The sequence below is a fragment of the Anopheles aquasalis genome, chromosome 2 (genome assembly GCF_943734665.1).
Source record: "Anopheles aquasalis chromosome 2, idAnoAquaMG_Q_19, whole genome shotgun sequence".
NCBI classification, from domain to species: Eukaryota; Metazoa; Arthropoda; class Insecta; order Diptera; family Culicidae; genus Anopheles; species Anopheles aquasalis.
In genome coordinates this window covers 22,989,600-23,005,000 of record NC_064877.1, presented here as the reverse complement: position 1 = coordinate 23,005,000, position 15,401 = coordinate 22,989,600, and the positions used below count along the sequence as shown (strand labels likewise).

The 15,401-nt window shown below is 48.9% G+C and overlaps 1 protein-coding gene across 13 annotated transcripts in view; it reads left to right on the top strand.

Moving 5' to 3' along the window:
- The window catches only part of LOC126573072 (RIMS-binding protein 2), a 92,426-nt gene that overhangs the window by 13,001 nt on the left and 64,024 nt on the right, over positions 1-15,401 (top strand). For all 13 annotated transcript variants that reach the window (XM_050232888.1, XM_050232899.1, XM_050232900.1 and 10 more), the window contains one exon: positions 10,899-11,006. In XM_050232888.1, the coding sequence (XP_050088845.1) occupies positions 10,902-11,006 (105 nt within the window). In that variant the 5' untranslated portion in view covers positions 10,899-10,901. The remainder of the gene's footprint in view (positions 1-10,898; positions 11,007-15,401) is intronic.

Below are 15,401 nucleotides of genomic sequence, written 5' to 3'. Positions count from 1 at the left end.
AATAGACCAACCGAGCGACCGACCAACCGACCGGTTCATCGATTTTCCACACAATCCCTGCTCGCCCAATTGCTCGGCGAGGTCTGTAGCGGAGTCCTGGGTAGCGGAGGTACGGTTTAGTGATGATTTGGTTCTATATTTAGTCGATTCAAATGCTGCTGCCACCGAGCATCCTCCCTCTCTGTCACACACCCATCCACAGTCTCTCTATCGATTGGCCGATGGTGTGGTAAGGGTAAGGCTCCAACTTCGGCAGGACGGCGCGATCGACCGAAAGCTGTAAAACATGAATCAAAAAACGGAGAAAATCGTGCTGAGCGGTTCGACCCGCACCGGGAGTCGGTTAGTAGTGGCAGACAGAGAGAGAGAGAGAAAGGGATGAAGGAGAAAGTAAAGGAATGGTCTGCGAAGAGAATCGAATACGAAGCAATATTTGGCGTAGTAGGAAAAACCTACAGCCAGGAAGATCAGGTAAAAGCAAACGAGATGACGTTGAAATGGTCAAAATCCTTTCGAATCCTCGGTCCTTATGGGTATCTTCTTCCGGTCGTTCCGGATAGGAAAGGGACGCTCTTCATGGGAATGATAAATTTCTGATATATTACCCAACGTGCGCTAAACTAGCTTTCCGGACGTTTTGCTCTCGATGTAGGACTGCTTTGCACGTAGGAGCTGGAAGTTTAACATGGTATAAGGGATTAGCTGTAGGCCTATCCCCTCCATTCACCATACCTTTACAATCGAGTGGTACATTATTCACGAAAACCACGACCGGTCCCAGCCCAAACCGTCCTTATAAGTATGATTTTTAGATGCGTTGGGTTTACTGTCGCGCCGCCATAAGAAAATGGCATTCCCCGGAATGAAGCTAGTGAGCGAATAAGAGAACCACTGAAACAGAGACAGAGCCAGAGAGAAAGGAAAACATGTCACCTAGACACGGTGTCCGTAGTCGTAGGCGATAGTGCTGAACACTCCCAGGAGAACCGTCGGAACATTAGGCGAATGTACCATCGGCTCCGGCCGGCATCAGTACACGTGTGTTGCTCTCTTGGCCGGTGCCCGGTGGCCGCAGAACCACTCCTGCGATGGCCATGGGGCATGGGGCATACTTTTTTCATTTGCAAAATGTTAAAAAAATGGCATAATAACATAATAAACATAATATTTGAGATATTTCAATGAATGTTACAGTTACAAACATTAAAAATAGTTATCTTAAACTTATTCATGAAGGACTTTCTCCAATCTTGAACATGAAAGATGAAGAACATGTCGATACTCGCCAACGCTAAGTCTACGTCCTCCGCTTTACCGCACGTTTTCGTATCGGTTTCGGATTCAAACGCCCTCCCCGATATAGTAAAGGATCCAGATATAATCGTCGTGTTTATCCCTTCGCTGCCACAATCGTAAAACATTCGCTTCCCATTAAATGGATCACGCTTGTGATGGATTAGCCTCCCGGCTAATCGATCGTTCTAAGCGGGAGGACCGGGCCGTTTACCGTGTCACATCGCACCACAAGTGCATTGATTCGTGCGCAAAAGTGGGAGAGTCGAGAGAGGCAGACACAACAGTGCATGAGCTGCACTTGAGAAACGCGATACCGAGAACGGCACGCGATGTGAGGTAATTAAGGTTGCTCCCTCCCTTTTTCAGATTGTCCACAAGCAGGCTAGCCGAGGGTATCGATGGTCTGAGAGGCAAAACAATTCATGCCCAGGCCGAACATAGCAAATAGGCGTCCAAATCCCTTAATCCGATCGGCTCGCGGTTCACGAAATGCTAGGCAACGGGAACGCACCCGAGTCGGGGAACTGTTCTTCGCTGTTGCTCCACTCTTGGTCGCAACGAGCAAACGAGCAACTTTGTTTGGCCACCGGCTGCACCTACACCCACGCATATCATCCACCCCGACGACCGTTATCGATCGATTGCGAGGAGGAAGCCACTGGCACCGATGGTTGCCGCATGTTGAAGAAGGTGATTACGCGACCAAACAAGAGCGTTTGCATTAGATAGCCACAAGCATTATGATAAATTTAATATCATTCCATCGACAGCGACATGTGTTCGAGAACGATGTGAGAAGCGCCCACGCTTGCACATTGCACTTCTTCCACTGGAATGGTCGCAGCGACGAAGCGAAAAATATGTTGCAAACGAAAGCGGAGCGGATAAGCTGTTCGGTACGGGTTGTTTGTACGATTTTCAGAACGAAACGAGTAACCATATTGTACGGGGATATGGTTCTGTTCAACAAACCGGACCAACGCGTTGGTCAATATTGATGGACGGTTTTGTAACGATGACCGATGCCCTCTTCTCGGAAGCAAATACACAAACGATACGCGACACGTGGTCACCGCTCGGTTGCCAAGGACAACAATCACCAGACCTCTACAGTTTGTGCTCATATCGCTTGCAACAACTGTCATCAGCGTGATCGTAATAGCTGTCATTTCAAAATGGCAGCCACTCAAGTGGCGAATGCATCGACGGCCAAACGCTCAAACCGGACCAAAGGGGCGCCACCGATCTGTGTTGTTATCAAGTGAAAAACATAAATCATTTTCCGATGAATGTCCGTTGCTTTGTCCTTGTTTTTCATTTCTCTTCATAAAATGGCGCCTGGTAGCGCCAGCACAGTAATCCATCAGCGAGATGAACATTATCTTCGAGCAACTATGTCACACTGACAACACTAAAACGCAGCGATACTACAGGGCTACCCTCCAGTAGAGTGTGGCATGCCAGGGCAATAAAAGAAAGTAAAATAAAAACGGGACACTCTGGCGCAGGACAAGGAAACGGAGCCGGACCGTGTGCAACGTTTATAGGCACCCTACCATAAAACATCATTGTAATCGTTGTCCAATGGCCGCATGCAATGCAAGTTGCCGGTGGGACGGTGGATGCAATGATTTTAAGCTCCAACTATCACCGTCTGGGCACGGTCTCGGAGGCCACTCCATCACTCTAATTGAGTATACCATCGACCGATACCGTAGCGCTCTCTCTCTCTCTCTCTCTTTCTTTGATCTCTCGATGCTGAGAGAGAGAACAACGGAGCGCGAAAGCTCACAAATGGTCGTTCGATGCTGTTCCCATAATGTTAAAACAGCCCGTCGAGAAGGAATCATACAAGTTTGTTGCCAATGCCCGCCAGAAGGGGGGGTGGTTTTGGCTCCCTTCTACTAAGCTCCTAGCTAAGCCATCGGCTCGAAAAGCGGAAGCAGCGCTACTTGTGAAGCTCACGTATCTACGGCATGCCCGGGGGCTTAGGGGGCGTTGGTAAAGGAATCCATGATGCCGAGCATGATAAGCGGGAGCGATGGGGAGCGGTGGTTGGATCGGATCGCGCGGAACGATATGTTTGGACAAGTGGCATCATACTTAACGTCCGGTATCGATTTATCGCCATCACTCAAACAGTACAGGCTGCCAGGCTGGAGCTACAGCGCCGCGTTGGATCGCTGTCGATAATAACGAGTTTTCCGTTTGTTCCGTTCCGTTCCGTTCCGTGGTAGGTGACCGGGGCCCTGGGTAAGCGCTGGGGTTTTATTATTTGTGCTATCATTGCAGTGCGGGAGTTTCGGAATGGGGGAGGAGTGTGTGAAGAGGATGAACCTCTTGTGTACTCGACGGTAAATAGTGATTACCAGCCTTGTTCCTGTTGTATATCGTTGTCTATATTGTGACTTATTGGCGCCTTTTTGTGCAAAGTGTGATCACTTAGCATGTTTGTGGCTGCAATCTAGAGCTTTAGTGTCGGAAGACACTCACTAGAACACATAAAAAGACATTTTAAGCGAGGATACTTGCGTGTCTTTTGGACCATTTCGATTGCATCTTCCGTTGGATTCGATACCTTACGGCCCTATCATGTAGCTACAATAAAGGAGCCACTTTGAGCCAAAAACCATAGCCACGAACTGTTTGTTATGAACTGTTAAATACAAGTTGAAATTAAGCTGCTATCGTGGCCGGGCAGGTTAAGATAAAAGAAACTTTCTTTACGACTGAAATTGCTCTTAGCCAGCTCGGTAGGAAATTCGTTGTAAAGAACTTTTTAAAATCCTCGACACGATTCTAAGGCGCTTATATTGCGAAATAGTAATCTAATATAAGCAAAAGTCGACTGTAAGGCTAGGTGGTCATGTACCTCAAAATAAAATTCCCCTAGTGAATAAAAGTTTCAACATTACCTGGAACGGATGAGACGGTGTCCCGTTGGGTAATCATTTTCAATCAAAACAAGATTGCAGCAATTAATCAATCGAAGTGAGCTTCCGCGAAAAAAAAAACAAACGAGAAACTCAAAAGCTCCCCCAAAAAAGGTCGTTCAAGTGAATCGGAACCGAACTGCGTGGTCTGCGAACTGGTGGGGCAGCAAAAAGGTGGCAAATGAGGCGACAGCAACAAGGCGAGACACAAATGATGGTTGTCCGATAAACCGTCGCACCTTCGCTCGCGGGCTGACCTTCGAAGTACGTGGGACACGCTTCAGCGGGACTGCACACGTCATCAAATATCCATCCAGAAGCCCCGGCACTGATGATCTAATCAATCTTATCACTCTCCGCACACACCTTGGCTGATGGTGACGACCGACCTCGGATCTCGGTGCTCCGTTTCGGGTCTGGAACCCAATCAGTTCCAACCAAAGCCTTGTGATCCATCCGATTGGCCGTGGACAACGACCACGGCGGAGAATTGGGAGACCTTCCGGTTTTATCAACTCCGCAGCAGAAGAACCACAAAAGAGACAAAACGTACCAGACGGTCTTCGGGGACTATTTGCTATCTTTCGTCACTCGCCACCCAGCGGTATCTGGTGGGTCGCGGTCGATGCTCAACGGAAAAACCCAATTTTTCCTCCACCGTTCCGTCGGGTCTTTCAGCAGACGATGGACCACGGTACAATGCTGGGTGGTTTCTCATCCATCAAACCAAAATATACTAAACTTCCCACGGCCAGCATGTGCGTGTGGCTCTGGTGTGGTGCACAAACACTTTGCACACGCTAAACGAACCAAATTTCTAACCGTGGTTAGCGCACGTGGTGTGTATGTCTCATAAATGTCATTTCATTACATAAATTTCCCTCACCCCAAGAAGTTTTATGGGGGGAGTGGTGGATGTGGAATCCACAGTTCGGTGGACACCGATGAAGGTAATTGGTATTTGTGTTGTTGGCGCATACGTGGCCACGTGGCCCAAGTTTTTTTTATTGGGAAACGAATTCATAAAGAGAGATTTCCTGTTTTCGAGTGTTTTTTTTCGAATTCAACTCGAAATCGATCAACTCCATTGTACATTTAGTGTAGCATAGAGCGGATCGCTTCACAGATTCCAGGAGTACCAACGTGGTAGACGAGTTTGCATGTCTCTCTCTCTCTCTCTCTCTCTCTCTCTCTCTCTCTCTCTCTCTCTTTCTCTCTCTCTCTCTCTCTCTCGAGGGAATGCTTTGCGTGCTTTCAAGTGATTCATCGCACGTAATATGAAACGCTCGTCGTTCCTTGAAGCATCGAGCGTACTGTCTTTAGAACACAGCCTTTATTACTTGCCGTCTCCCCTCACCTCCAATGCCGTTTTGGTTTACCTTTTTCTGTTGCCTCTCGAATCGGTACTGGCATTGGTTTGCTATCTGCTTCCGTTCCGTTCTCTGTCCTTCCTGCACAGGAACGATCGACCATTACTTGCTTCGAGCGAAAACTTCGGATTATTATTCTGACGGTGTTTTTGGCTTCGAATTGCGATGGTTCGGACCGGTAGCTGGTCGATACTCACGCCAGTACACCACGGCTCGGTGCGTTGGTATTTTGCGTGCGCCGGTGGTGGAAAATATGTTTGAAAAATTTTCATCCAACACTGCCACCGCCGCTCAATCGGAACGTGCCCGGTCAGCTAAATTACCGTGCTGTCCGGGTTACTCGGGCTGGTACGACCTCGCGAGCGCCCTAGCGAGCGATCAGTACGTAAGTGGTCGATAATGTTTATTAATTTATGTGACCTTATTCCTCGACCAGTATTGCCCGTTTGTTTCCTGTTGTTTGTTGCGGTGCTGTGAGGTAGCTTCGGGAATGGCAGGATCAGAATGTCCCCAATATGAGGTGCGCTACACAGAATTCGCCTTCGTCACGCCATCGTTCATTTAACGGTGGATTGTGACTCAGATTGAACGATCCGTAAAATTCTCGGGAACTGAATCATCGTTTTCATTTCCGTGATTCATTGTTCAGATGTACATTGCACACGCTACGATGAATTGAAAAGAATATTGAATGAGTATTACACAGAACGATTAGTACTTTGTGTTATCTATCATTGTGTGTCATGCATTGTCTATCCTGTATGCGGAAAATCACAGATAAAATACAGTATTGGAGGCCTGAATAATTATCTTAGGAGATAATTAAGCCATTAATTCGTAATTAATTGGACACCACTTCGCTAGCTGCATTCTGAAGTAATGTTGCTCAACAATCCTGAAGAAATTGTTCCTCCACAATCAACATTTTTCCTCAGCCTTGGGAATAGCGCAGCTGGACAAAAATTTTTAAAAATAAAACCGAAACTTTATTAATAAGTTTTATCTGCTTTATTTTAGTTTTTTTTAACTTGCATTCCAAAAATACCCATCTTGATATTCAGATGGATTAGAAAACATTATGAGCATTCTTTCTCTTTATAAACCTCAATATAACGTTTTCCAGCTAGGATTGATTTGGATTGGTTCAGCCTGTTTTAAGCGAAGTAGTTGCTTTATCTTGAACGTAAAGCTCCAACATGGTTAACAATAAATTATAACTGAAGAAGGTGTTCCTAAAAATGAATATTCAATTAAAATTCAAATATGAATATACTATCAATACAAGCTGGTTAGAGGGCCACGATTGGTTTAGATTGACTGCGTTGCAGTGTTTCTAATTTCGCTCAACCATGCCATCACTCGTTACCATCCGATGACTCACGACCACCACATGACTCCATGAAGCACTATATTAAGCAGCACAGCAACAGCCTTTTCATGCAGACACTTCTTTCACCCCAACCTCCGCCAGTGTCGCGCTCTATTGGCGCCTGTTTTAAAATCTCATCCTTTTCACTACTTTGGCCCCCCATTCCAGGCAGTGGCGCGTCCCAATAACACCGTCACTGGCATATTACGTGCGTCAAACCATGTCGAGGGGGTCGGCTGGTTGGTCGTCTATCGTCCCATTCCCTTAAGTACAGTAACACTATTGACACCTTTCCACCCCGGTCAGATGCGCTACACGTGCGTATCGCTTGCCTACCACCTTTGCCCCCAGATGCTGCCAGATACAGAGAGAGAGAGAGAGAGAGAGAGAGAGAGAGAGAGAGAGAGAGAGAGACGGATTTAACTAAAATGTGATCGACTCTGGTCCACTGTTGGGAACCCCCGGGCGTTCCGAAGCGCTCCACTTCGGCATCGTATCGTAAACATATCAAGGGAAATCCATTTGCTCAATTGTCTATAAATTTGTGATGTTGTCAGGGCAGGGGGTGGTGGCGTTATTCGGTCACCAGCTGGCCATCTCGGTGCGCTACGGGCAGGGTATGGTGCTTTTAAACATTGACCAACAACATGGCGCTGCTGGATGCCAACGAGAGGAACGAAGGGGACCTCCAACATGGGTCAATTATTTCAACATTTACACTATCGTCCCCTGCGCTGCACTTGCTTTTGAAAGTGAAGCAAATTGCAATGTGCAGAGACGCAAACTGACGTTGGTGGCGTTGTGGAGGCAGCACCACCACTACCTCACGCCGTATCTGGATGGAAAAGTCACTTAATTGGTTAGATATTTTGCATTTTACCGATGCTATTTTAGGTAGCAACCAATAACATTGTTTGCAACCGTTCCATACGCCAGCAACCTACCTGGCGCACCTTCTCCTGTTGGCCTGTCCTGCTGGCCATGTTTGTTGCTGTTGCTTGTTAGGTGTTATGCTGGTGTGCGTGGGAGACCAACATTTAATCATATTACTTTCCGCACGCTGGAGCGCCAACTAGTGGAAGTTAAAATTAACATTCCCTTCCCCCTTACTGTCCCACTTCATAGCCTCTGTTCCAGCTCAAGCAGTGCCACTCGTGGTTTGTACTAAAAATGGAAATTTCCCGACCATGGAAGGCAATCGCAAAGAAAAATTGAAAAGCGGTTGTCCACTCACGCTACTCGGCACCGGCCGCAAAGTAACTCTGGCGAATGACCACTCCGCCCGCGGGGCTCATCCTACCTACCGGGAACAACATGCCGGGTGATGCGGTGATAATTCCCTAATCAATCTTCTACCCGGTCAGACCGGGGGAACATCTCATTTATCATTCCATCAAACCGTAAGCCGTACTCGGACGACCGGACGGTCGAACGACCGGACACCCGGAAAAGGGTTTTACGGACTGGAAGCGGCAGCATTCTTTGCAGCATTCGTTGCTTCACCACCGACGACTGGACGGCGGCTTCGTCGCAATGGTCAGGCAGCCAGACCTGATGCGATTGGTTCCGGCTCCGCGCGCGTGAGCACTCCCGGGATGGCATGATGGCCACTGGGACATGCTTTTAGTTTTCTAGGTTAATGAGTAATAATTTATAACCTAATTCAATTTTGGATCCCCGATCTCCGATACCACTCCGGAGTCCGGAGCACCGGATGTTGTCGGATGTTGTCGGATGCTTCCTTCCTTCCTTCCTTCCAGCCTTTGCCATTCTTTCTTCATTCCCCTTTTCTCATGCCGCGTGTGTAAGAGATCGAGACCACTGGCCAGTGATTGAATGCAATTATTAGCCCTTAATTTCCACAGCGAGCAAGCGAGCGAGCGAGCTCGGAAGTGGCGTGCTGCGATTGCCGACACCGCTGTGTTGTGCCTGGACTGGACACCGAGCCGGCTGAGAAGGAAGGAAGCAATTAATAGAGTGACTAGTGGAGGTTGCTCCTTGTCGTTGGCATGTCGTTGTTGGTAGTGCGGTAGTTGGAAAAGGTCAGGATTGGTCCAACGCAGCTCTTACTATTCTGTGCTGGTCCGGATTTCAAGGTTAAACTGGTCCGGGGCTTGAGGTTTGGGTCATTTTTTAAACATTTCGTAGCCTACTTGTTTGGTTACTGGGCGTTTCTGTTATTGTGAGCAATTGACCGATATCGGAAAACGTTGAAATCTTCTGTTAATTACTTGTAGCAACCGTGCTGCCGTGAGCTGCGAGCATACGTTATACTGGCCTTCCTTTTTTCCACTCAATCCAACCACAATTACTGCGCCGTAGCTTTGCATGCATTAAAGATCCGGTGGTCCGGTGGACAAGGAGTGAACATGGGTGGTGCACGATCCTATGCATATTACAGCAGGTCCCAGGGACACGCCACATTGTAGAATGACATTTTTACATTGAACAACAATTAGAGAACCCGGGACACACGGAGCAGGGACATCCATTTGTGTCCGTTATTCCGACGATGATTGCACTGCGGCACTCGAAACTTCAATCGCCGTCGTCGACGGACGCCATAAGGGGCACCGAGAATGTGAATAAAACATAAGGTTAATTTGAGCCCGGCGCAATCGCTGGCACCAATCAGCTTCACCGCACCGGGCCCAGACAGCCGCAGGAACATCGACCATCATCAACAAAATGAAAACCTCCCCAACGTAGGGCAATGTGCGATGTTTGATTACACCCGCCCCGGCATTAGATAACGGGTGGACTTCCGTAGACCGGACCGGACAACACATTGTCACCCTCGGGTGGCGCCTTGTGTTCCCTCCCTTTATCTCTACCTCTTTCTCTCTCTTTCCCTCTCTGGGAGTGATTATCGATCGAGCACACCTCAAACGTTAATGGAGGCGCGAACGACAATGATAAAACATGGATCAAGAAGGGAAAGACGCAAAGAGCAAGCGAAATTAAGGGAAGGAGAGATAAATAGAGAGAGAGAGAGAGCGTAAATGCAGATGATGAAGAGGTCTGCTAGTGTTTTCATTTTCACTCCAAAGGGAACAGCAGTTTTCGCCCTAGTGGGAGTGCCAGACCGAAAACAACCCTCGATATTAGTGAACACGCGGTACCGAGCAGCTCGCGCAGTTGGTTGGTTGCTCGAGATGGCAACGTTGTTATCTGCTTGGTACAAAAAGTGCCACAAAACGCTCCACCACACCAGAGGAGTAGTAAGCACGTCTGTTTAGATGCTAACCGAGCGTGTCTAATTAACATTTACCAAGCCGCGGCCGTGGCGTCATGTCTCCAACTGGTTTTTGGTAAAAGTAGGGCAACGCCACACTTTCTGGTAATTCGGAAGCTACAACGGGAGGAGGCTGCCAAATTTATGTCACGTAGAAAGGAGTGAGGGACTTTTTCCACCAACAGTTCTGTCTCGAATCGCGGAACATTCTCACCAGCGGACCAGCGGAACATTCAGAAGATCTTTCTAGCGTCGAACAGTGGAAGGGCGTCCAGTCTGGCCAACGAGTGTCGCCAAGTGGCTTTAAATTTTCGAGATTTTCCATTCCCATGCCAATGGTCCCACAATTCATCAGTGAAAGCAGTTAGTAGTGCTCCGTTTGCGTGAAAATCCGTTTGCAAAGTACCGGGCACTAGGCGTCTCCATCGCTCCGGACAGTCGAAGTTATTCAAATCAAAAGGGGAAAAGGGGGAGGTGTCCGAGGAAAACTATAATGAGGTTCTTGTCGTGCGGTGAACGAGACATCATTTTAAGTTCTTTCAAATTCATTTACATATCTTTCCGCTCGTTACACGCCACATCATGCTCAGCATTCCGTGGAGGGGTGGGTGGTGCAACCGGGGTGTCTAATGTTGGCTGGCGTATCTAATGTCCTTCATCACTCTTTCTCTCTCTCTCTCTCTTCCACCTTCCAGACGATGTCCAACGACGCACTGTGGGTGTCTGACGCCATGTTGGACTCACTCAGTATGCAACTTCGGGATGCCGAAGCTCGGCGAGCGGAAGCAGAACGTGCCCACCAGGTAAGTGAGCAGTCACAGCCCTGCCAACGACCAACGGGACATCGATTTAAAAATGGGGGTAGCACCGACAGCCCCGATACCTCTTTACCCTCTTCGTGCTCGTTCGGTTCTTTCTGTTTTGTTCTTCGTTTGGGGCTCTTCATCTCGTGCCTCCTGCCAGCAGAATGCGAGGGGGATTCTTCTGTTTGGTTGGGTCTTTTTCTACACTTCACTTCTTCTACAACATTAAACATAAGGTGGGGGGAGGGGGTTGAAGAAGAGCGAAGTAAAGTCATCACCATACTTCGTCCATCTAGAGATCTGACTGAAAATGACATCACCACAACTAAAAACCTCGAGAGAATACTCCGGATTGCAACCATTTCTTATGCAATCCGCGAAGGCGGGCGAAGGAAGAGTAGAAGTTCGGAACACTCAAGTACTTGGAAGGCACTTTACGAACCCAAATATCCCGTTTCCGTTCGATCGAATTCGTTGTGAAGGATTCGCTCGTTCGCTCGCTCGATCCGTCGCTGAACCGTGAAATGGTTATCAGCGAATCCCGGAGGGAAGGAGTGAGCGAGAGCGGTCAAAACCGTGGCCAGCGGTAATCGGGATCGAGCGCCCGCACCGCCGGTGGGGAATCGCAACGAAATTTGCATTAAAATCTCGTTATGCCACGGTCGCGGCCGCGATCCACTTGTTCGATTGCCGCTCGATTGAACCTCGCTCGGAGGGCGTTGGCGAACGTGGAACGTGGCGTGGCCACCCTCAATCTCACAGGTCTCGGGGTCTCGGCACCATCAGCCCTCGGGCACTGTTTTACATAATTAACTCGTTCCAAGTGTGCTGAGCCGCAGTGCTCCAGTGTTGGAACGCAATGAGTCACAACCGAGCTTCAATTACACTTTCTTTTTTGCTGTTGTTCCTGTTGCTGTTGTTGTTGTTGTTGTTCGGATGTTTGGTTAATAACATAAAATCCACAAAAAAAAACGGGGACGGACCAGCGGCCACCGGAGGAACATTAACCTTTTGGCGAGCTGAAGCTTTCCATCGACCGAACAGCAATTCAATAATGCTTTCAACGGAACTGGCCCCGACCATCATGATGGCGAATGGCAGTGGAGTGTCCTTGGGGCGTCGCAGATCAAAGCAGGCCCTACTCACACTCATACAAACGTCCATGAGCCATGATGTGGGCTTCGTGGACGGTGGACTCCTGCTGCTGCTGCTGCTGCTCTGTAATGCAATTGCCATCGAGGTACTCGGACCGGTTCCCATGGCTGAACTCGACCTACCTGGCCGGTACGTCGATTTGCGCGATGCTTTTAATTAAGCTGACCACCTTCCTCCCACCCCAAGCCACCTACCTGCTTCACAATGGGTACCACCGAAGCAATTAGAGCTCGGTGTCGTGGTCCCTGACCTTTCGGTTGATTCGTGAAAAACGCTCGCAAGGCTGGTCTGGCTGGATGGCCTGTACCAGTGCCAGGACCGAGCTGAAGCAACTGAAATTGAAACTTCATTACTGTAAGCAACTTTGAGGCTGGTGGTGTTTGAATGTGGCCACGGTCGAGTGGACGGAACGTGTCAAATCAGTGGCACGAATCAGTCCAAATGTTGACGAAAAAGATCTCGCGGTGTGAGGTCCCTTTGGGGTCCAATGCTTGACGACCACGAAATGTGTGATTTGATACCCCTTTGTGACTGTCAACCTGGCCCGGAAGCGGTGGAATTATCCAATCCATTTATTTATTAATTGCCCATTATGAAAGATCTTTAAAGATGCCATAGTTTCTGAATGAATAAACACTCAATTTTCTAAACAGAAGAACTGTCAGTTCTCTCAGGTTTCTTCAATTGCATGACCTAAAAATCACAGTGTGGACGGTAGAGAATAGAAATCACCTCCATAGAAATCGTCGAAGGAGTTTGATGTTTGCGTACACCCGGGCAAGACTGGGCGCGACCGAGCGCGACCGGACCATATTCCGATTTCACTTTCACGTTTGCACTCCTCAGTCGCTCATTTTCGGTCGCTGGCTTTCGATTCAATCCGCGCGAGACGCGTACGAGTGTGAACGATAATTTCGCGTGCTCGGGACCAAGCCTCTGGAGCTTCCTCTCTCTCACACGGCTCCCTTCTGACCGTACTGTACGTTGATAAGCAGATAAAAAATGGCCGCTCGACACGCACCCATTGGCCTGGGCTGTTTTGGCCGCGTGTGCCACTGGTGACGATTTGCGAACGGAAATTATGGCGCCCGCGGATTTAATGGTTTTGCGATTGCGCCAGACCGCCAGGTGCGTCGTCGTCGCTGGCACACTCATGAAGCCGCTTTACGGTCGGGATTGCAGGTCGAGCATTGAGTGAAAATGTGTACACGTTTATTGGTGGGCATAAATTAGGCAGTGCGGGCAGTGAAGGAAGTGGTGGTGTCAAATGTGTGTTGAGTACGGTGGCACGTAAATCTTCTCACTTTTCCGGCGCTCCGGTGGTCTTATGTGGTGATTAAGATTCCAGTCACGGCATAAAGAATGATGTATTTCAACCGAAGCATTGGTCGGTTGGGGGATGGGCGGTAAAGAAGCAGAGTAGCAAACATTTGCTGGAAAACCACCGATGACGAGCATACGGGGGAAAAACCCAGACCCAGATGTTGCTGGAGAATCCGATTCTCCATTTTCCTGATTTGGCTTCAAATCTGGCCTTTGCCCGGGCAAACCACCCGAGCCAATTGGACCAAAGAAAAAGAAAAAGAAGAGAAAAAGGCCTGGCCACCATTTGTATCGCTCCACTGTTTCCACTCTCTATGGCCACTTTGATCCTGGGCGGCGTTCTGGTCTGCATTCGGGCCAGAGTTAATCAACCACAGAGTCCAGCCAGCCCACGCATCGGTCACGCCAGTGTATTGGTTAGTGGCTGTCTAACAAGCAATCTTCAACAGCCAGCAGGAAGGACATTCGGAGCATACAGTGGGATTTTGGTATGTGGATACCTCCGAGAGTGGTATCCACCAATTAGTGTGTGCTGGCACCGATTAGGCCAAGTTTACCAGCCAGTCAGCCAGTCAGCCAGTCAGCCGGCTATGCTCAGCTTCCAGGGTCCCTCGAGGCTCCATCAACTCTCAGGGTTTAGCGGTCTTGCTGCCGGTGGCAGGTCGATGATGGTTTCGGGCCCACCATCGTTTCGGGGCTTTCATTTGATGCGAGCAAAACTCACAGTAGGCCTCGCATCTCACTGCCGCTGGCACACCTTACCATTGGCTTCATTCCGTTGCTGGCCGAATGGTCGACCTGCCCGTGGTCATAAAGATTTTAAACTTTCCGCTCCACCAGTGTGCCAGGGTCTAAGCACCACGGATGGCACGAGACTCACTGTCTCCTTGCACCAAGCACCAAGCTCCTGTGTTCCTCACACATGGACGTGTTTCCCAGCCCAGTCATGGCCAGCGACGGACGCCTTCGCTTGAAGGAGGCAGCAACACACCATCCACGACGTAGGTGTTCCGGGGGGATGGGTGAGAGTTTTCCGCTGTCAGTGCGCTTCGCTGGACTGGAAGGCCCGTTCCCGGGGAAAGATTATGCGAGCTGATGTTTTATGCAAAAGGCTCATTGGTCGGTTGTGGGTCTCTTCATCTAATCCTACACCAACACCGCTGGCAGCTAGCATGCCACCCCTGACGCGGTACCAAATTGGGGAAAACAGCGGAGTGACGACGCTTGAACGATGAACGTGGCGTGGTGGGAGAACCGAAAAATCTTACGCTGTGTGTTTATGTGCATGCGAGTGTGCTCTCGTGTGTTCGTAAAGCTACCGGAACCGGAAGCATAATAGGAACGTTCCTACCGAGAGGAGGGCGTGGAAGATTTTCCACGGTCCCTGTCTGACGTTCCCTGTCCTGGCATGGGCTGTCGCAACAATCAACGGAGCAGGGATCTTTCAACAAGCCTACTTGACTTTAACAAACTGAGTTGCGCGAGAGGGGGAGGGAGGCGTACAGCTTGACACAGCCTGCTTCTTTGGTGACACACCATTTGAAGGTTGCTTATTTCTCCTTTTAACAGTCTTGCTAGCAAGACCAGGCATAAAACAAACAAAAGTACACGTTGGTCTGAGAACTGAGTATTGAGCAGAAATTATTTCGAAGTCAATCCACTGCCTAGTTCTCTTTTGTAGTTACGAAACTCTTCCTTAATCGTCATTTATACATCTTTGCTGGATGATACTTTACTTACTGATCACCCTGTTCCAACTGAACGTTGTCGAGGTCGCCGTAAAACAAAAAGGGAGAAGGGAATAAAGTCTAGTCGATGCCAAGCTGTTGGTACCAATGGAGGTCATCGATCGAAGCTCGACTATAACACCAATCTCCCCGTGCAACTGCAAGTCACGACTCACAGAGACACCTCACA